The following is a 22,617-nucleotide window of genomic DNA, read 5'->3' as shown; positions in this document are numbered from 1 at the left end:
TAGAAGGAGGGGCACATGTGATTTTGTACCTCGATCGTATTGACTGCTATGCCATGCTAGCTAGGACTAGGAAAGGACAGTCGGACCAACGACTGCAAACACATCACTAAATGTTCGCTGGTTGATATTTTGCTGGGAGCTTTCATCAAATACAAAGAGCCTAACCACTGGCCTCAGTCACCATGTGAGGTCACGAAGAAGAGTTCATTGAAATTAAAGTCTGTAAGAATATTTCTTTCAAACATGCAAACCTTAAATCTTACCAGATCCTTTAGCCCCTTATATGGTTGTTTTCTTGCACTGCCTCCCCCCTTCTTTAACCACTCTAAAGGTTAGACATGTGTTGGTGCATTCGGTACAGCTCTTGAGTAACCTTGATGTGTCAGATCTGTGGAAACCCGTCACCCCCTGCTGAGCCTGAAACTGGTACACTGGCTATTTATAGAGAAAACGACAGGTTATGATCTATTGAGCCACAAATTGTGTCTCTCAGGCCACAATGAATCCCTGAAAAAAGAATTACAGTGAAGATTGACAGAAGGGGATTTTCTGTATGTCGGCGTGTCTTTGCATATAAACGCACTCACTCGAGCTGAACCAGTGATGCAGCATCAATCAGAGACACAAATCACACGAGATAACTCAACCTTTTGAATTATTTGCACTTTTTATGCCTTTACTCTGCGTTAAATCCCTATTTGTGACTTCATGTATGAATAAAACACCATCAAATGAACGCATGCAGGCTGCTCTGATGTGTCTTTGGATGGATCGAACTGTAAATCTGCCTGTCCACGCTCTCTGGCTCCTTCTCCTTAAAATTCTGCCTACAAACCACTTCTCTAAAAGTGAATCGTTTAAATGGGCAGCTTATTATCTCGCAGGAAAAGAGCAGCATGGTTTATGGCGTAGTGTTTGTGTGTGCATTTGCTTTATGCAAGAGATTAAGGTGTGTGTGTGTGTGTGTGTGTGTGTGTGTGCGCAGAGGGTACATCTGTTGCTGCCACATCTTAGTGTGTAATCCATTATGTTTTATGGATGGACCAGTTCTCAAGCCTTACTGGTAAACATGGATCCGGTCAGATTGCAAATATCTTCCTCATTATCCACTCATTGTTTTATATAACACACACATATGATTGAGCTTAGCTTTTCTATCTCTGGGCTGCAGTTATGAACAGAGAGGAATAAAAAGGAGAGAAAATTCTTCCTGCTCTTTAATTAATTCTCATGACATTTGTGTTATGTTGAATACTGGAGGGAGTGAGAGGAGAGAGGATGAGAGGTGGAGGTACGGTGCCAGGCGAATGTCAGGCTGGGGCTGAAATTAAAACCTCAGAACTTCAACATCTCGTCGCCGAGCCTGTGTTTTATTTATGCGGGCCATTTCACCATGAGAAGTTATTTTAGTCATGCTGAGACAGCACACACAGCGTATTATTATTTCATTTAAGTCCATTTAAAAGTTGATCTCAGTCCAGAGAAGGAGAATCACTTGGCAGACATTGTTCACAGACCACGTTAGGCTTCAGCCTTTGAGCAATTAAAAGCCGAAATCTCAAAAGAGAAAAGTCCGTACCATATGGGAAGCGTAGTTCAAGATAGAAATTTCTATTTCTGTCTTAGTGTTGTTAATTTTCTCTGAAATAGTGGTGTATTAAAGAAGGTAGTGAAGGGGATTACACATTCTGCAGTCTGTAGGTTGATACGATACAATTGAGAAAACCACAGCCATCTAATAAAGCAACACTAGTTAAAGAGTCCCCTGTGCAACGAATAACAGTTATATAAACAACAGTTTGTTACCATAAAATATATAAATCCCTCAGGACACTTTAAAGTCTGCCTGCTGCCTCATAGTGTGAGACAGACACACATCTGAACATGCATTAACAGAGACGTGAGTGCTGCGCGACAAGAGCGCCAGATTGGTGGGGAGTTTTTTGTGCCTTGCTCAAGGGCACATCGACGCGTACTCGGGAAGTGACCTGGCACCTCTGTCCTTCAAACGCCTACCCTCCGGTTTCTGACCCAGGACCCTACAGACTGAGCGATAACCATGACACTGTTTGTCTGTCTGAATTAGCCGAATTCGTAATAATTAAAGATGCTGTTCTCAATCAATCGCAACTTTATAAAAAAAAACAGGCTTTACACAAAAAACACAGGAGGGGGCACTGGTAGCCTAGCAGTTAGTGAGCGCACCATGTGCGGAGGCGCAGTCCTCAAAGCTGGCAGCCCGGGTTCGGGTCCATCCTCTATCCACTTTCCCTCCTTTATAAAAGAAAGAAATAAAAACCCTTAAAAAAACAGGGAAAAAAGGTAACATTTAAAATAAATAAAAACATAAAACACTTAACACTTAATTAATTATGTTAGAAACCGGTCATTAAAGTGAAATAGAACAAAATAAACACCAGTGGTCTGCAAAAATATTACCAATCAGATACTCTCTTTATATAATATTTTTATAATATTTATAATCTTTGACAATCATTGCTGTCTTTGTAGCCTGAAGTTATAATAATCAAACAGAAATGCATGTCACAGATACTTTCAGACACAATCTATAACAGACTTATTATATTGCAGGGGGAGTTTTTCCTTTTCTTCTGTCTTCGTTTAGTCATTTCTCATGCTCCCCTCCCGTTGAATTCAGTAAGATTAAAGTGATTGATTTTCTTTCCTCGAACCAGCACAATCCCTCCTTAAACCGCAGCTTCTCAGATCGCACCGTCTTCCCCCCCAGACATATCCAGGTCCTATAGTGTCAATAATGTAAATGTAATCACAGCTCCTCTTTTCTGCTCTCCTCTTCCCCTCTGTGTAACGAATGAAACTCGTGTGTCATCATAATTGCTGGGGTTTTTTCGACTGGGATTTGGTGGTGAATGCAGAGGTGGATGTTACTCTGACCCCAGGTATTCATGAGTCACATTCAGCCACGAATGGCGGTATATTCTGGAAAGTACCGACGGTTTCCCTTTAAAAAAAACCTAACTCACTGTCATACAGACAGACCTGTTTTTTTTTTACTTTTCAAAAAAATAAATACTATGACTAGAAAACGAGGCATAACTCATTTCTCGAAAAAACAAAAAATGATTTTCTTTTTTCTGAACAACTAGCAGGTAAATATTTTATTACAGACTCAGTTTAGGTCAGGGAAACATAGCAAGTACAAGAGGATTTTTTTTTCCTGTGTGTATGAGAATGTGTACTCATGAGGGGCACTCAATCCCTGTAACCATGGATACCAGGTGGTCGGTCCTCCCATGGGTCCTTATTTGATGACAATGAAGAAGGAGGAAGAGTAGGAGGGACGGAGGGAGAGAAGAAGAGAGGAGGTGTGTCGGATTTTGTGCCATCTCGCTTCACATAATGTACTTAAAGATTTTGTTTTGTGCGATCGTGTAACATCCTTTCTGTCGCAATACCTTCGAGCGCAGTTTATTTGCAATTAAAATGCTGAAAGTGGTTTGTTCTTATCGTAATCCAGCACCAAATAATAGAAACACAACAGGATATTTCGGAGGCGTTTTCTATTTATTGTCCTGCTGCCATGTATCTCCCCTCCGTCATCTCTGCCTCGCTCTCCTGGCCTCTCCCCCTCTCCCCCTCTCTCTCCCCGGGGCCAGATTCACAAAGCCTTTAGAAGCCATTTCAGCTTAAAGGGAAAGGCCAGTGTTTTCCAGTGCTCCAGCATGTTCCCCCATCTCTGCCAGAGGACGGTTTGATCTGCATTCATAAGCGTCTTGTCTAAACGGAGCCAGAGAGAACAATAAAAAAGTCTGGCAGGGGTTCTAATCTTCACCCGTGACTATAAAAGTTCCCAGAGCGAGCCGTTAGAGTGGATTGATCCGTGCTATAAAATGAAACTGCTTTCTCTCTACATGCATGCACCAGAGAAAATTAGGTTGTAGAACATGCGAGAGCTGCAGTCAGTATGATACTGATACAGCAGCAAGTCGTGATTGAAGCTTTGCCTCCGAAGATTGATTTTTTTTTAATACAACTAATGAGGGACATGCATCAGTTGAAACATTAATCTGAAAAGAAATGCTGCCTTAGTTAGGTTCTTAGCTTACATAATTAACTAAATATATAACACGTGCCTGTTCACCATATTCTAATTGCATTTGTTTTGTGGTCGTACTTTCATATTGGAAACGTGCAGTGTTGATTTGGAGCTAAAAACCTGACCTATATCTTACCCTCAAACCTGAAAAATAAATATTGAGATTTTCCTATTAGTCAACTTATTACATTAAAATTCACTAAATCAGCAATGGATTGAAGAACCAAACACTCTAAGTTAAGCAAGTTAAGAGTTTTCTAAGACCTACATTACTGCTCTTTCCTCTGAGCCGTGGATGCACATCATTGTTTTAGGAGCATGGCAGTTAAAGACTAAAGTCACGTTGGTTCTGGCCTTATGACGGGTTTGAAGCTTGAAAATGCAACGCATCGCAGGATACGAACACTCCAAATGAAGGTCTGTAGTCTGTTATACAAACTCAACATGACAAAGAAGTCAACTTAAAGATCTTCTGTTGACCTAAGAACATATTAACCTAAAGAACTTCTCGGTAGTAATTATTAGCAGTGTTTTAAGCTCCTTTAGTTGTATATTCTGAGTCCTCCAATAAGGTTTGTTAAAGAGCACACAAACACAAAACCTAATCAACGAAGGAGAGGGAGGAAGTAGGGAGGACAACAGGAGGTAACAGTCAGTGCAGAGAGAAAGGACAGTCAGAGTGCACATGGGGTGTGTGTGTGTGTGTGTGTGTGTGTGTGTGTGTGTGTGCAGCATGTGGCAGTGGATAATAAGCAGCAGTGTTATAATGATAGATCCTCAGGGCTGGAGATACGGCTCATTAAAGAATTACACATTCACTTTGCTCTCTCTGTCTTCCTCTTTCAAAGCAGCTTAAAGCTTTATCTCTTTTCTGAGCAAACCCTGAGAGTGATAAGAGAAACAAACTTTACATTATATACTGCACGTCATACGAAAATCTCAGCAGGTACACCTCTTCTTGAACGGCACTATTATTGATGATGCAAAGCTTATACCAGGGTTACTTTCAAAATAAAATAAGAATTATTTATTAAATATACATTTGTGAGCTGACTGTTTGGTCTTTATTTTATAAAGAAAAAGAATCTAAAAAAGAATGAGTCTCTTATTTTGGAAATGCTTCGATTGCAATAGCATATTTGTTTTTTGGCTAATGACTAACACTACACAACACTTCAATCAATACATGTTTTCTATTTTTTTATTTGATCTAACCTTTATTTAAAGGTTAATAACGTCTTTTCTGACCGTAAGCAGCACAAACACAAAGTTACAGACAGAGACACAAAGGGCAACAAAGTACAGATTTACAGAAACACTCACATTTGCGTTAAGAGAGAGCCTTCTATGAGTCCAAGTTGGGAGTCAGTAGTTAAAGCAGTAAAACTAAAAGCATCTGCACAGTATAGAATCTGCTTCCCAGCGTTTCATTTAAGATTTAAAACCATATAAGGACACCAGCTCCGTGAGTTTCAAGACATTCTGGAACATATTCCAGGCTGAGGGGGAAGAATACCCACAAGCCCTTATCCCAATTTCTGTCAGAGCGTTTAAGACAGAGAGCAGAAAGAGGCCCTGAGAACGAAAAACACACTGTACACTCCGGTTCAAAGTGAGGGAGCAGACCAAGAATGTCCTTTTATCCTGTATAAAGGTGTACTGAGCCGAAAGGTAACTCTCAAGGATGCATGGAAGGCTGTACCAACCGTATGGAGACACTGAGCAGAGGCATGCACGTACAGAAGATCATCATAGTCTCAAGGTAGAAAATGATTACTGCTTGTACCTACACTGAGAGCTACCACACATTACAACAAGCTAAGCAGAGAGGATTGACATCCTGGCATTTTTTCAACAGACAGCAGGCCAACTTCGATTCATGGAAGCTAACCCAAGGTTCGCCCATGTTTTAGATCAAGCTTTATCTGCTTGACGTTTCGCCTCACTATTTTCTTTCTATGCTTCTACGTCTGTCATATTTTACGGTTTGAATTTCATTCATTGCTGAATTCGACTACTAAACCTACCTGCGCTCTTATTGGCCGAGGGAAGCACAAAGGCTCCCCACTCAGTGATGTCCTATGTCAACCAAAATAAACCCAAACATCAAAATACAGGCAGAGGACAGGGTCTATTCAGACACATATATGGAGGCCCATAAGGCCCATTTTTAAGGAATAAGATACTGAGACTATCGTCTACCAAAAGTACTGTATCATTACTTGCACGGTTAATGCACTGCTCGCTGCCCTTTAGCTTTCAAGAGTCACTTAACCCTTATCAGACATCTCCTGTATTTGCTGCCATGTCCTGATGTTTCCCTGTCTGTCTGTCTATCAACCTGTCTGTTTGCCTATTATCTGCCGGCCTGTCTTTCTGCACAACTCCCTCCTTTCTCTTCACCTGAGCGAGTTTGTTCATGCAAATCTGACTTTGACATCATCTATTTATCCACCACTCTCTGCTGTTCACACTCTTGACCTTTTAGGAGAAGCCTGTTGCCCTTGCTTTGTCTCTCTCTCTCTCTCTCTCTCTCTCTCTCTCTCTCTCTCTCTCTCTCTCTTTCTCTCTCTATTGCTTCCTCGCTGCACCTCTAGCTTTATTCCTCTTGTATTTAAATGAGCACCCACACACACACACACAAACACACACACACACACACACAAATCAACCCCCACTGGCCTGTGTCGATGTCAAACCTTCAACCAATCACTCTGCTGCATTCATCCTTTCATCCACCTCCAATCAGTTGCTCCCTCGCTGCAGTTGTTCTTTTTTTTTTCTCCTCTCCACGTTTCCTCCAAAGGTTTTATGATTCGACTGCAGGCGATGCTTAACCTCTCCGAGTGTGACCTTGGAGAGACGCTTTGCTGCAAGTCAAACATTGAACCATAATCATAGACATTTGAAAACAAGAGCTATAGGCATTAATATGGAGATTACGTTTTAGACTATGTCGTTATTCACTTTAATGGGGACCTGTGGAAAGGGTGATGGCAATGCACATTACACAGTCTATTGAACCAGATTTTTAAACAAACACATCATGATTTCTTGATTAATACAAGTGTTTTGCAGGGACTAGCAGGTTGATTAACTTGATCATTGAGGCGTAATACAGACCTTATTTAGGTTTTATATGAAATTAGACTCTTTGAGCATACAAGCAGTTTATTATTTACCCTACTTAAAGTTTTATGAAAGTTACTTCATTTCAGATTTCAGGTTTGCAACCTTGTAATTAATAATGCATCACGGCCTTCCGGCTTATCTTTCAACTCCAAGTAAGATGTGATGTATGGGAGAAGATTTTTCCTTTTCTTTTTTTAAGATCTCAGGGCCAGACCAAGAAATGCAGTTGCTACTGTAGTAATGCTCGCAATATGGTAGAGGTTTGTTCATACTCTGGTCAAGTCTAAAATGTCTCAACAACTGCAAGATGGATTGCCAAGAATTTTCCAGCAGACATCCTTTGTACGCAGAAGTTGAATCCTGAATCGTTTCCTCTACAGCACTACAACAAATTAAGAATCTATTTGTCCTGGGCACACAATATATACTTTGTGATAAAAAAATAGCCTTTGTTGGTGGTGTTCAGGTAAACACTATATACTTACTGTGATGTTCACAGTATGAGGCCTGATTCTCTTTCTTACTTTCTCAGCAATTTTCCTTTTTCTTTATCATTTTATAAATCTTTTTTATAAGTACTTCCAGAGGCCATAATCCACAGCTACCTTTTATCATGCTCTTCGAGTGTGTTTGTGTTTGTGTGTGTGTGTGTGTGTGTGTGTGTGTCCACGTGTGTGTGTTTCCTCCCAGGGGAACTGAGGCTGAAGTAATGAAATGCTCATTACTGATTCAGCTGGAAATGCTAGGGATACATTTACACGCCTACACACACAGACACACACACTGACACCAGCTATCCAGACGCATTTCAAGGTCATCTTGCATCATTTGTGTGAGTGTGTGTGTGTGTGTGTGTGTGTGTGTGTGTGTATTTGTGTGTGTGTGTGTGTGTGTATGAATAAGAGAGTGAGAGAAAGAATGTGTGCTGTAAACATACAAATTGAAGGGCAAAAAGATCGAGCATAATTGGGGTCTAAATTGACAGTTCTGTACAAAACACCACAGGCATCTGATATCAGCGCGATCATTAAGGCGCTGCACTTCACACACACGCGCAGACCACACACAAGCAAACACACACAGACTAATATAAACTTATTTTCTTTTTCTGTCTGTTCCCTTTTCAACTTCTGCTCATCAGATCATGCCTCCCTGACATTCCGTCATCTCTCCGTCTTCTTTTATAAACTATATGCACTTTATCAAACACACATATAAACACACACTCATACACGTGCACACACCTACACGCAAACACTATTCAAACCAGCTGAGGTTACCTTCTGAGACAAGACCAGACAGCACAAATGCTCCTCTTCCTTGTTCACCACATTAAAATGCATTGATTCTGCTCGGCTTCACACACAGATGCCTGATCAAAGCATAGCTAACATGTTTCTGTGACACACACATATTGTCTGCAGTTATTAGGGAGATGCTGTGTTGTCAGTTGGCTTTTGTTTCAGATGGCAGACGGATGGGTTTAACAAAGTAATGCTGAGGTTTGGCTTCTCTGGAATGAATTTTTCAGGAATCTTGAAAGACGGGGCAGAAATGTTCAAATCTGAACATTACAGCCGATTAAGTCTTAACAGCCTCTTCTGTTTTACAGAAACTTTATTAAAAGTAGTTATTACGCTTTATCTTAGTTGTGTTAAACACATAAGCATTTGATTTATAACATCTATTTGAAAGATTCTTCATATATATTTTATGCTGCATTAATCAGCACGTTTTAATATGCACTTAGATTAGACAACCCCCCCCCAAATAAAATGCCTGTGTTATTTTTTCCCCAGTTGTTCACATGAGGCTAGTTGTATAAAGCATGGATGTAGTACCAGTGATGTCCCCCATTGGCCCATCATTGGATATCACTTTTGGCCATCCAAGTAATAGGCTAAAAGTTATAGCTAAGGCAGGCCTTAAGAATTCTGACTCACAGCTAGGAGGTTTCTGGTTCGAATCCCTGTCAGACAGGAGCCTCTCTGCGTGGAGTTTGCATGTTCTCCCTGTGCTTGCTTGGGTTCTCTCCGGCTACTCCAGCTCCCTCCTCCAAAGACGTGCTCGTTAGGTTAATTGGTGACTCTAAATGGCCTGTAGCTATGAATGTGTGTGTGGCTGGTTGTCTGTTAATGTGTCGGCCCATGTGAGCGACTGGCGAACATGTCAGGGTTTCCACCGCCTCTCGCTTCATGACAGCTGAGATTGGATGTTTCATGTTTTGTTTTTTTTTTGGTTGTTGCATCTAATTATGCGCCCATCAATAAAGCCCATGAGAACTGAACATACACTGACAGGTTCCAGAGTTATTCACATTCATAAATTAATCTTAAAATGACTGATATAATAAAATGATCTGTGACTGAGAAGCAAGTTTCTCCATCTATCTATTTATTTTTACATTTGATTTTATATCATGGCTTTTTTGCCTTAATTTAGAATAGTAAACAGGAGAGCTGGGGGGGGGATGAAATGCTCGAAAGTGTGTGTGTGTGTGTGTGAGAGAGAGAAAGCGAGAGAGAGAGAGAGAAAGCGAGAGAGAGAGAGAGAAAGCGAGGGGGATGCATTAAGCACTTGGCAGCAGTACTGTTTCCTCTGGGTCACCGCCGCACTGATTTATGTCCCTGCTCCACCTGTTTGGGACCCTTACTGTCACCCGAGGGCAGACCTCTCCTTGAATCCAATTCCATTTTTATCTCATTATTTTGGAAGAGTATCTAAATTACATCCGAGTTGTGAAGAGGACACGTTTATTTGCTTTTTATTTTGTGTTTCATTTTAAACTGTTAGTTTCCCCCTTTGGGTTGCAGACTGTTCAAGAACAGAGGTGTGAGTGGTTCGTATACGGAGCATAAAAGGAAAAGCCGGAAACTGGACACTGCAATCTACCTCACAGCTCACTGATGGGATCCTTCAAATGTCACTCCTGCTTCTTATTATTCCACACACATACGATCATTACTCATTCAAGTAAAGGTTAAAATATCCCATGAGTATGACCAGCGACATTGTTCATCACTCATCTCTGGCGGTGTGTTTATGTGTGTGTCCACGTGTATCTGCCCAATATGTGACATGTTCTGAGTTGTTGCTAAGAGACAAACATGCCGAAGGACATGTGGGAGGAGGAGACTGCATGTTGCCACTCACTCGAACACACACACAAAGACTGACATGGATGTGCACGTGCAAAGCGGTCTTTGAAAGTTTGATAGACACAAATTGAGAAAGAACAAGAAAGCACTTTTAATTGCTTTGAAGAACAGTACGTTCCAACCAAGCTATCTGATTGGACAACAGGTGCTGATGAAGTACAGCGTCACTTGGACTTTTCACTCCTAAGAATGCGTGATACATTAAAACATAAATAAATGCACATTGAACATAGTAACTAGTCTCTGCGCTCACCATAGGAGCAAACAGAGTGCAGCAGGATGGTTCTGTTGCTTGTTTGAAACGGGCTGGTTTCAGTTCGCTTTTGGAACTACTGCAGTTCAAATAATCTGTCGTTATTACTTTTTGGCTAATGTTTGTCGCTTGTAAAACTGTTATCTCAAACCCGTGTCACACCCGAGATGTGATGTCCTGAATGTCAGGAGGATCGGCGAATATCTTTGAAAAAAATCACAGTCGGGCTGATCTTCAGTTAAACAACACTCTGTCTAATAAGATAAGATGATAAGAAGTATAATTGGAAAAACTTTTTGTATTAAAATTTACAGCAAATTCATTAAATTATTGAAGCCTCCAGCTTCTTAAATACATTGATTAACTTTCTCTCTCTGTTCCTAACACTTGATTAGACTTGTTCTGTATTTTTTGGAAGGAAGTATCCATTATCAGAAGTTAATTATCATTATCAGTCTTAATGACTTTTTGGATTTGTTTAATTGTGTTGTCCTTGTGTGTGCATTCTGATGTAAAGCATCCTTGGGTGCCTCAAAAGCGCTATTTAAATCCAAGCTATTTATACTATTATTAGTAATTGGTGTGGCTTTGATTCTTCTCAGCCATCAGAATCAAGCGAAAATGGCAAGTTATAATTGGTGTTATCGAGCCAACATTTGGCCACCTGCACTGACTTTAACACCATCCTCCCTCTGGCACTCAGACTGCAGAGTGTGAGATTTATGAGCAGATTTCTTTATAGTTGATTCTTTCTTTTGGCTTGAAGCGGGACACAACAACCAACCTTTAATATTCTTTAATCTGAACCTGTTTACAGCCAGAGCATATTACAAACAGTTTGGATCCTCTTCCTAACAAAAGTAGTCCCGCCATTTATACCGCAGCAAAAACAAAATAACACAACGCAATTCTGTTTCTGAAACAAGCTCCCACCAGATGTGACTCGAGTGTTACAGTTCTGATGGGAACAGATGGACACTAAACAGACCACACACACATACAAACACACATTTGCATAGCCATGAAGCCAGGTTCCCTTATTGCTCCATGCAGCACTTTGTCAGGAAAATTCAATCAGAAAAGATTCCTCCTAATAAACATTTAGTTGTCAGTAACTCATCCGAGTCATCAGCACAGACAGTCAAAACCAAAAACATCAGACGTCTCTAGCATATTTTATGCCTTCATTTGCAGGAGAGCATCTGTCCCCTTTTTGTATTTCTAACATTTTGTGTGTGCATCCTTAAATGGGTGTTTTCTTCTGGTTTTCCTGATGTCTTTGTATGTGTTTTATGATGAGATGTAATATGTGTGCGAGTGTGTGAACATTAAGAACTCACCTCATTCCTCAGTAAATGAAAGAAGCTCTTTGTCCATTGTGCTGCAGGACAATGTGTATTATAATAGACAGAATCAGATTTCTGCTGTGTGTGTGTGTGTGTGTGTGTGTGTGTGTGTGTGTATGTGTGTGTGTGTGTGTGTGTGTGTGTGTGTGTGCGTGTTCGTGTGCGTGTGTGTGTGTGTGTGTGTGTGTGTGTGTGTTTGTGCCAGGATAAAGCATGTTGTGTGACGGCGCAGGTAAGTATGTGAATGTCTCCAGCTGATATGTATGCGATTATGTGTGTGTGCGCGTGTGTGTGTGTGTCTTTGTTTGCTGTGTGCGCTTGTGTGTTGATGTGTGTGTATATGCATTTAGCCAGCGGCACAGACTGTCTCTCTCCTGTCCTAATCCCCTCATTTACCTGAGTTCCTCCCATGAGGGCCCAGGATTGCTGCCAGCGCACACACACACACACACACACACACACACACACACACACACACACACACACACACACACACACACAAACAGACACACACACACACATCGACAAAAACACAAACAGACACACACACACACACCCACACAATATGCATATGAAAGCATCTGGTGAAGTCTGACCATATGCCCATTAAATTAAGCAACGTGTCAAAATTGTCTTTGTTTGTGTGCAAGCTTGTGTGTATGTGTGTGTATGTGTTTGTGTGTCGAAGTTGACAGTACTCACATTTACGTTTTTGCAAAGCTGTGTGTGGGTGGGGTGATGAATCTATAAATCTTTCAGGTCCAAACGACAACAACAACACAGACATAACTAATGCAAGATTTTGTGCAAATCGTGGGACTGAAAACAGAGCCAGAAGTGACTTCCACAAATCTCGACTCGTATTCTTAATTTATGGAGTTGTTTATTTTCTGGGATATTTTTAAACTACATTTCTGAAATTCATTGCAAATGCCTGAACTTGTTCGGGTTCATCTAATTGATCCCTTCAGACACTTTAATTTACCATAATTATTGCCTCATTGCTTATATAACTAGATTAATGAAAAACTGGATTTCCCCTGTTAGAGATTAATATCATGTTATAAGGTACAGACTTTGAGAAGCAAATGAGTAAAGCAACTTAATTACACTTTACCAGTTATTGAAAAACCCTTTAAAGTAAGAATGTGTGACTTTTTGATCCAGTAGATGTCGCCCTTGAGCACCAGCATTAAACAAACTGCTGTTTGGCGACACCAAATTTAATTTATTTTAATTTAATTTCTATCATGAACTTTTTTTTATTTTTATTGCGGCCCGACCACCGATAATATTTTCTGATATTAGCATATCAAGCTACCATAAGTATTAATGATAATTTTATCGCAGATTTGTGCCGATATTACAATATTTATTCACCAGTCAAATAGCATTTCATTTGAGTTTCGTTGTATTAAACTGGCAGTTCTCTTTCACCAGTAGAGAGTGATATTTGGAGTACAACAAGCATCATCACTCTCCAGAGTGTCAAGCTGTGGTTCACATACGTGCGCAGTTACTTGCCAGTTGAGTGACCATCTTGTCTTTGTTATACTGTTTATCTTTTCCAAGTGACTGATAACTGCATTTGAGGAATCAACACAACAAATGTGTATCTATAGAGATCAAACGTTGATCTAAGAAAGTTATCGGCCAATATCAGTACAGAGAGTTGGCATTTATACCAGTACAAAACTGATTCTCCAAATGTCTATACTCAAACCAAACCTTCCCATCTTGCTTTTACTTTTGTCTTCAGGTGATGAGACAGGTGCGACATCCAGTGGTCATAGTCCAGCTATAAAGAAGATGGCTCCTCCCCCTGCTCGTCGGCCTGTGCCTCCTCATCACCTCTCACCCCCAAAGGTAAGTAACTGCAGTTTCACCCGATTCATTTCCACCCTTCCACACTGTTCACACAGCTACCATATGAATGTTGTTTTAAGGGGCTGTCCGTGTTTGGCATCAGATTATGTTGACATTCCTGAATTTCCCTCAGGATCAATAAAGTATCTATCTATCTATCTATCTATCTATCTATCTATCTATCTATCTATCTATCTATCTATCTATCTATCTATCTATCTATCTATCTATCTATCTATCTATCTATCTATCTATCTATCTATCTATCTATCTATCTATCTATCTATCTATCTATCTATCTATCTATCTATCTATCTATCTATCTATCTATCTATCTATCTATCTATCTATCTATCTATCTATCTATCTATCTATCTATCTATCTAACCACTTTCTTACCATTTGCTAAGAAGTTAGATTTTCTTATTGCACCTATTTATAATGTTAATTATTTCAGAGGGTATTGTACCAAATCACAGGGCCACATTTTCAGGTGATTACTTTTTTGTGGTCAACGCACGGGTCACACAGAACATTTTAGAATTATCACCTTGTATCTGCTGGGATTGACCTTTCATATTGTCCAATTGTTTGTCTCAGTCTAATACTGTAAGCTGTGTTGTTAGCAAAGAATTGGCAAAATGCTAATACCTAGCTCTAGCGTATTAAGCTAATGTTGGCTAACATGACTGTTTGTTAACGAACTGCTTAAAAGAATTCATGCCTTTCCTGTTGTATATAAGGAATAATGTATAGCTGCCGCTTTACAAATAGTCAGTTTGGATCTACAGTTAGACTGTGCAGGTCCAAAGAAACGGTTAATTCTTTCATCACAAGGTGACCAGATTTGCATGACTCAGTGCTGCAGCTGATAGAGGTTTTCAGCCTGATCAATGTTGGTGTCGGTTTTAGTCTTTCTGTGAATTGGTACATTGACAGTAAAGCTTGGCGTATGCTGTATAAATTCATGCCGATTTTGACCGGATGTTTTTAGTTGGGATTGCGAATTTTGAAGTTGCCCACTGTCAGTTGTGCTGTGTGCCCTGGTGCACGAACGCTGACGACTGGATGAATTTCTGGCACGCTTTGAATCTGTCTCCCACCTTCTATTATTAAAGAAACTACAGTAAAAATAATTCAATTTAATGTAATACTTTAAATCTATCAAGCAGTAGTGTCAGCTCTGGAATTGTTATGCAAACATCAGCTGCTGTCCAACGTTGTCAATGGTTACGCCATTATTTTTTACCTATCAATATAGCCAAATGTCCCTCTGGATTTTGACAATCAATTCTCTTTTCTATTGCAGATCAATACAATTATTAAGATGTGAAACCTTGAACACAAACCTAAGGCATCATTCCTTTTCATAAAAGCCCTCACACACACACACACACACACCTACACACACACACACACACACACACACACACAAACACACACACGGTTGGAATCAATACATTATACTTATATTTATATTTATCTATCTATGATGTCACAGAAAAATGGCTTCAGTTTAAATATGGTGAATTAGATCCATCTGTAGATTAATCTACCCTGTCTGTTCTCATATAGTTTTTAATTTATTTTCTATTAGGTGGCTGTACGAGACTCAGCCCACACATTGCACGTCAAACCTTTGACCCTGGTGACCCTACTGCTCCTTGTACTATCACCTTGGCAACACCGCTGATCCCACAGGCCGAGCGGGTCCCTGAGAACAATAGACAAAAAGACTGAGAGACAACCACACGTCTGTGAGGACGATGAGTGTTTTGGATTTTTGGTAAGCTCCAATCAGCCAATCTGATTGGTTCAGCTGGTTGGACATGCTGTTGATTTATCACATATTCAGATGCACTGTTTGCATTTCGATGTTACTTGTACTGACCTCTACATGTGTTTATTTGTTTTTAACCCTGATAGAATAGATGGCACAAAAGTACTGACTTTTTGGAAAAGAGATGTATATACAAATATATATATATATTATATATTTATATGAAAATGTCTATTGATAACAATTGCTTGATGTGTAAATAGAGATTAATATAGAGCAGGAAAATTGACTTGGACTCAAAGGGATGTTTGGCCGTTACATAGTGTTTCTCAAGCAGACATAAGATCTATGAAAGCTGCAGTTCAGGCTGGAGGCTCTTATTAAAGCAGCTGTTTACTTACAAACTGAAGATACACTTTTGAGGACCCATTAATGCTGAAAAGCACAGAGCATTACACGGAGAGGCTGGAAAGGGACATATAGGCTCTTTCTCAGCTGGAAAAACAGCCATTTATGTGATACTTCAGACTGTTTACAGATAATCACGCAGCATAATGAAAAATGTGACGCGTTGGCCTGTAAGCTGGCACATACTAAAGTCCAGACGGCACCTTTTCTTCACACAAACATGCTCTTTTATTCATGCAAGCTGTTCTGTGCTTTTTTTAATCTCCGCACCAAGTTTTTTTTTGTAACATGTAACACTTCATAAGCGTCACTTTCAAAGCTGAGATCTCATGATGATGTGATTTTTGAGGAGGTAAGATGAGTTAAGACTATTTTCCTCTCAAGGTTCACAGTGTACAGTGGTGAAAGCACAACATGGAGGGATATAACCTCTTTCATTTCAACGTCAATTTCAGTGTGAGCTACCTCAGAAGTCCTTGACTGAGAGCTCATTGTATCCCAAGCTATATAAAGCAACTAATATAAGAAAAGTCTAAATATGGCAAGCATTTAAGAGCAATACACAACCTGAAACATCTGACTCAACAGTGAATTATTTATACAGAAACTGCTTCATCACAGTGATTTCAAAGGCTGGCTGGTATGCAATCGTTTTTAACTACAATCTACTGCAGAGAAATAATGCGTAAGACTTAATAAATATACTAAATCTTAGTGAGGAACATGTGTTGTCAACTTGTGTTCATATCAAGAAAAGGCAAAAGAGAGTATCAAAAAGAGTGATTAGTCTGCTGCTGTGCCCAGATCCAAACGTGAACTTGATTAAATTTACATCTTTTAGGACTTTCAGATGTTTCCGGCTTTCAAACACCCCATAAAAATCTAGAACAGCAGAACAGACAACTGGGATACTGATTAAATACATAGAAATGGAGAAAATGAACTAGCTGAAGGACACTGTGCACATTTATGATGACCAGCAAGTTGTCCTCTTAGATTATCAAATTGTCCCATATAATCCAGGAAAAATGGCAACAACATCCTTTATTAATGTGTTGTTTTTCATCACCTGGGGCTGTTTATTTATAAAGGAACTGACTGACAGATAAGACAACTTAAGAAATACCATTAGGAGAATAAATGCTTTGGCAGCGAGCCCAAATGGCATGTAAACTTGTGGGATGCTTCTACAACTTTATCCGTCAAACAAACACGCTATTATTTAATTTCTTTTTTAACATTATCCTTCAAATGAGATTAGATGCTGGATTCAAGCCAACACTTCAATCTTTCACAGCCCTTGCCGGGCAACCTGGAAAAACAAACCACCAACAAATACAAATAAATAAAACATAGCACCCAGACTGCCAAGCCCAACTACAGCTATTAGTACAGTCCCCCGTTATGATCGAGTATATACAAACAATTACAAGGCCGATTAACAAATGTTTGGGTCTTGATGAAGCATCAACATTTCAGCAGTTTGTTTGTTACACATTTTTCAAAAATTGAAGTATTTAACTTTTTTTTGAAGAGCAGAAAAGATTGATTTTAATCAATCATTTGAAAGATACATTTTGCTTGAAAGAGAGACATTTGTACAGTAGTTATATATGAACACGGTCTGCTAATTTGGCATCATTCAGACACTAGTGTCGATTTATCCTGTCAAAAAATGTTACTGACATCTTGACTCCTCTTCTTTGCCCATGACAAACAGTTCCACCAAAGTTCATGAGAATCAGGCCAGCAGCTTTTTTTCATAATCTGCTGACCATCAAACAAACACCCCCTAAACTTCAACTTTCTTGGTGGAATTATAAACATAAAACTAAGAACATAAAAACATTTTCCTTTTTTCTTTTTTTTTTTTCTTTTTGAGTAAAAATTCAAGTTTAATCATCTGGAAAGGTGAAGATGAAATTGCACCTTTTACTCCCTTCATCTGTGAGCAATAAACTCTTGAAGAGAATAAAGAAAGATTCCACTTGGTGAGTATTTGTAAAAGATGAAGCAATCTTCAAGATTATAATGATGTCATCTGTAGTCATAATGTTTGGCAGGTTCAGTCTGAGAATATCTGGAGTTTCTTGGACTGAGCTGATTGTTATATAAACTTAATTTCATGTACTTTACCAAGGTTTAACAACTGTCTTTAGATAAAGAAACTTAACTCTTGTTGTTGTAATGTAACAATATGCTCAAACACCAGGAAGCAATAAACAACCAGTGAGCATCAGTACAATGGTTTGTGTCCTCTCCCTCTGAAAACCACCATCCTTATTCTGTGACCTTAACCTTGATCTTCATCTGAATTGTACATAATTACACTGTGATAGACCGTGTCCTGCTGCTCTGATGTGTCATTAAACTTCAGCCTAATGTCCTCAGAAATAAAGCGTTTCCAAACAATATCCCTTTTTTGTCTCGAGTATACTTTGAAACAGTCACAAAGAGAGCTGATCAAATCTGTGATACAACAAGCAGGGCTTAATTATAAAACAACTTTAGTGGCACCATATGTCATCTCCTGCAACAAAGGGACTTCTAACAAGAACAAAGACGGTTTAATGACCTGAAGGAGCCTGGGATCATTGTAGTTGTGTTTCTCATTGTTAAATAACACTCTTGCAGAGGAAATACGTCGGTCTCATTGCCTTGCCTCCTGACTGTCAAGTTAAAAAAAAAACATGTAAGATCTGCAACTGTACTCCTAGATTTTAAAGTTGCTCCCTCCATATTGAAAATGCAACACCAACCTCTTTTTTCTTCTTGTGCCATGATCTGCTCGTGTCATTACTTCACCTTCACATTTGCACTTATGTGGCAGCTTTAGTGATAGATCACACACTGAGCAATACATAATCAATGATACAAACAATAGAAAAACAGACGCCTTGGATGCTATAGAAACAAGATACGCTAAATTAGATGCAACACTATTGACACAGACCGAGTTAAACATGTTTACCCTGAATAAAAATGTTTTTTTTTCTTGGTTTGTAAATGTTTTAAACATTTATGAAACTACACAACAAAATGTAATGTCAAGAAATGTATGCAGAAATATTACACGTACCAAACATAAGGACTGTATCATATTAAAGATGTCAGCTGTAACAGCTCACTATCATAATGCAGATTTAAAGTGATCTAAAGATCTATGAAATAAAGAGTCCTTTTAGAGGCATGTACATTATCAATCATATGTTACCTTACAGTACCCAGTTTGTTTTGATGCTGCAATAAGTCTGAACAGATAGGAGTATGGATCACAGCCTTATGAGTATGTATGGGTATGAAGGAGGCTGCTGCTCTTCGGCCTCTGGCCCTTTGAGAGATTACTGTGATTGGATTGGCATGGTCAGGCAGTTGGCACACATTGAGCCCTTGGCACAGGAAACTGCCAGAGGATGATGGGAAATAAAGACATCATTGAATGCAAATTGCCACAGAGAGGAAGACAGGGGCGATGTGAGAAGACATTTAATCATTTTTCATCCTGATGGTGGAACAATTTAGTCCCACCTGTATCTTGCGTTTCTCTCTAAAAATGCTGATAAAGAGTTTATTTGTATACAGTGTTTTAATAGCTTTTGTACACAGTTGATTAATCTCTTTTGGTACACATCCAGTGACGGTAAAGCAAACTTCTGATACACTCCAGACAAATACGGCACAGGATCAGAACACTATGCATGTCCCTGAACGTAATAACAAAGAGTCAGAACAGGAGGCAGCAGGCACAAGGAGAGGCGGATGAAGAGAAACTACAATGAGTCAGAGTTCATGACAGAGAAATGGAGCGGGGGATTTGCTGGATGTTGGTTCAACAAGCTGGTAACGCTGCTGTGCTGAATAATATCCTTCCTCTGTGCCAGCACTAATGAAATCAGAGCTCTGATTATTACAGCCCCATCCAAGGGTTATGATCGTTCTACTTAAATCATATTTATGTCCCTGTGCTCGCCAGTGTATGCAGCCTTCCAGACACGCATTATATCAGATTACAGAATGTGTACAGGTTGCAGTTTCACAATATTACAAACATGACTAGAGGCTTTTTAGAAATTGACAATGTGGCTCACCCAGGAAGCTCACCTGCTTGCCTCTAAGACACAAAACACACTGGATCATTTATTATAAGGGGTCCGTTACAGATCTGTAAAGTAAAGAGTATGGGATGAATACACTGAAAACCAATCTGGGTCTGTTTATCTATAAATGGAGCTCTTAATATTTCTGTTGAAGTTACAAAGGAAGCGTACAGGATATATATATATATATATGTCATTCTAAATAGAGCTAAATAGAGTAGAACGATTCATCCTCCTGGTCTATCAAATATCCTTTCCACATTGATGTGGCACTGGTCTAAATGTGGGTGTTACCTCCAGCACTCTTCAAAATGAAGACATAAAAAGCCCCAAAATAAACAAACCTGGAAAGATTATTGATCCCCCAAGTTGTTGAAATTGTCCTTTGATGGTTGTTAAGGCATTCTTTAATTTAAAAAAAAAAAAAAAAAAAAACATGTGTCAAGATAATGGAGGGAAAGTCCCGGATGACTGGAACTGTTCGTAGTCTCTGACAAGGTAATGAAGCTGTTTTTGTCAATAACTACACACACTTCATTGCATCTGTCTGCAAGTGAAAGCTTCTATAGTTCAAACTTTGTGCTGACTAAACTGTCTTCAAGTCTGACTCCCTCGTTCTCTCATGTTCACAGTCGACTTTGGCCTTCAGCACTAACTTCACACTGCGTTCAGGTTGAAGCAGGTTCGCACTGACCTGGATGGCAGCCAATCATTCACTCCCATGTCATTATGTCAATGTTTAATGGCTTCAGTTCAGAGATCTTATCATGACTGACAGATGACTTGGATGGAGGGTGGCAGGTAAGTCATTAAAGTTTCATCATCTCTATGATTTATCTTATAAAGGTGTATGAATCTGTCCATGTACATCCACGTGTCCTCATAAAGATACTGTAAACAACCAGTCAACATTTATACTCTCTTTGCACTACTTAAAACCTTTAAACACTTGACTTTTAAATAGATTTTTTCACTCAAATGTTGGTCTTTTTTATGTAAAATGTGGAGGGTTTTTTTTACACATTCTGCACATGACAGACTTGTCTATTCTTCACCTTTAGCTTACACACACGGCGTGTATTTATTGACTGATTTTGAGCATTTCTGGAAATAGTTCTGCTCCTGCACCTGTGACCAAACTGATGTTAAGACTGACAGATATTGCCTTTTCTTCTGATTTTTTTCAACGATGGCAATCTTACTTAGAGATCTGATGACAGACAATACACAAATAAACCAACACATCACAGGTCATAGCAGGCTGAGCTGCTTTGTCTTTTCTTATTTTCCCTCCCTGACTTCTTAAGGATCCAATGCACCAAAATCAGGAACTTTAAAATACAGAGCCTGCTATGATGTGTGTCTGTATGATACTTAAAGGTTAAGTGCGAGAGAGGAAGGTGCAAAGGATGCTGAAGGGAAAGGATTAAAAAATGGGATTTTAAAGTATTGAAGCTCCAGAGTGTGCAGGGTTCATTAAGGGGGGATCAAATTCATAAAAAAGCCTAGATAAGGAGGGGGAAAAAGACTGAGTGAGACTTTATAAGAGTTCAAGAACTGGGATAAGCACATGAAAATGGCTCAATCTTGTGGTTTATTAATATGTGTATCTGACCTGGCATGTGATAATAGACATCTCGATTTCGATACTGTATGTCAGAGTAGAACAGGATTGATTTATTACTAAATGGTTTATCATGTGTACAAACAAGACCTATTACCAAACTAACAATCAATTAGACCTCCCTGACTCAGTGGCCTGGAATCCTCGAGAAAAGTGGAGCCAAAAAGAAAGTCAAGACGATGCTGGTGCTCCTCCACAGACAGTGATCACATTGTTGCCTGAATTAACGCCCTCAATGTTGGTCTGATATCAGTTCTCACAAGTTTCTGGAGGCAATAGAACCTGACATTGAATATATTACACATTGTATTACTGACCTAGGTGTTTTTCAGCCAACATTTTAGGTTGTGAAAATCTTCTTTTTTCTGAGCTTTTGTAACCAAATCCACCCCTCACCCCCCTGAATCTTGCGTCAAATAAACAGGAAGAGGTCATTCCTTCACCTGGATCTTAGACTCACATAAAGTATTTCAAAGAAAGGGTTGACATTTGACATATCACTCATCACTCTCTCGATGACCTGGTAGAAAACATTTTCCTTGTATAGCTGTTAAGTGCCGATCCCTTTTAAAAGATAAATCTTCACAGCACTTTGCCTGTCAGGTAATGAATCATAGCTGGAGTAACACTTGCCCTGATATTACACAGAAGAAACATGTATGTGTCTGTAGAGAGGATTCGTTTTAAGGTCTCATCTCTCCTTTTGCACAAGGTGGCCCAAGAAGTATGTCCTTCAGATTCTCATCCCATTCATGGAGCTGTTTCTTCTCTCTGTTCATGAGCGACTCAGTCATACAACCAGGGTGGCCTTGGTGTCAGACGGGCACAATGAAACTTCCTCCTCTGGAAATTATTTCACCTGTAATACCTGTTAT

The 22,617-nt window shown here is 39.5% G+C and overlaps 1 protein-coding gene across 1 annotated transcript in view; it reads left to right on the top strand.

Annotated features, from left to right (window-relative positions):
• Positions 1 to 18,435, top strand: part of LOC306828095 (glypican-5-like) — a 54,052-nt gene extending 35,617 nt beyond the window's left edge. Inside the window, exons 10-11 of the mRNA XM_079350325.1 lie at positions 13,727 to 13,833; positions 15,431 to 18,435. Of these exons, the coding sequence (XP_079206451.1) occupies positions 13,727 to 13,833; positions 15,431 to 15,526 (203 nt within the window). The 3' untranslated portion in view covers positions 15,527 to 18,435. The remainder of the gene's footprint in view (positions 1 to 13,726; positions 13,834 to 15,430) is intronic.
• The last annotated feature ends 4,182 nt before the right edge of the window (positions 18,436 to 22,617 follow it).

Source organism: Symphodus melops, assembly GCF_947650265.1.
Source record: "Symphodus melops genome assembly, chromosome: 8".
Taxonomy (NCBI): domain Eukaryota; kingdom Metazoa; phylum Chordata; class Actinopteri; order Labriformes; family Labridae; genus Symphodus; species Symphodus melops.
The sequence above is the reverse complement of the archived record's forward strand: the minus strand, read 5'-3'. Positions and strand labels throughout refer to the sequence as shown.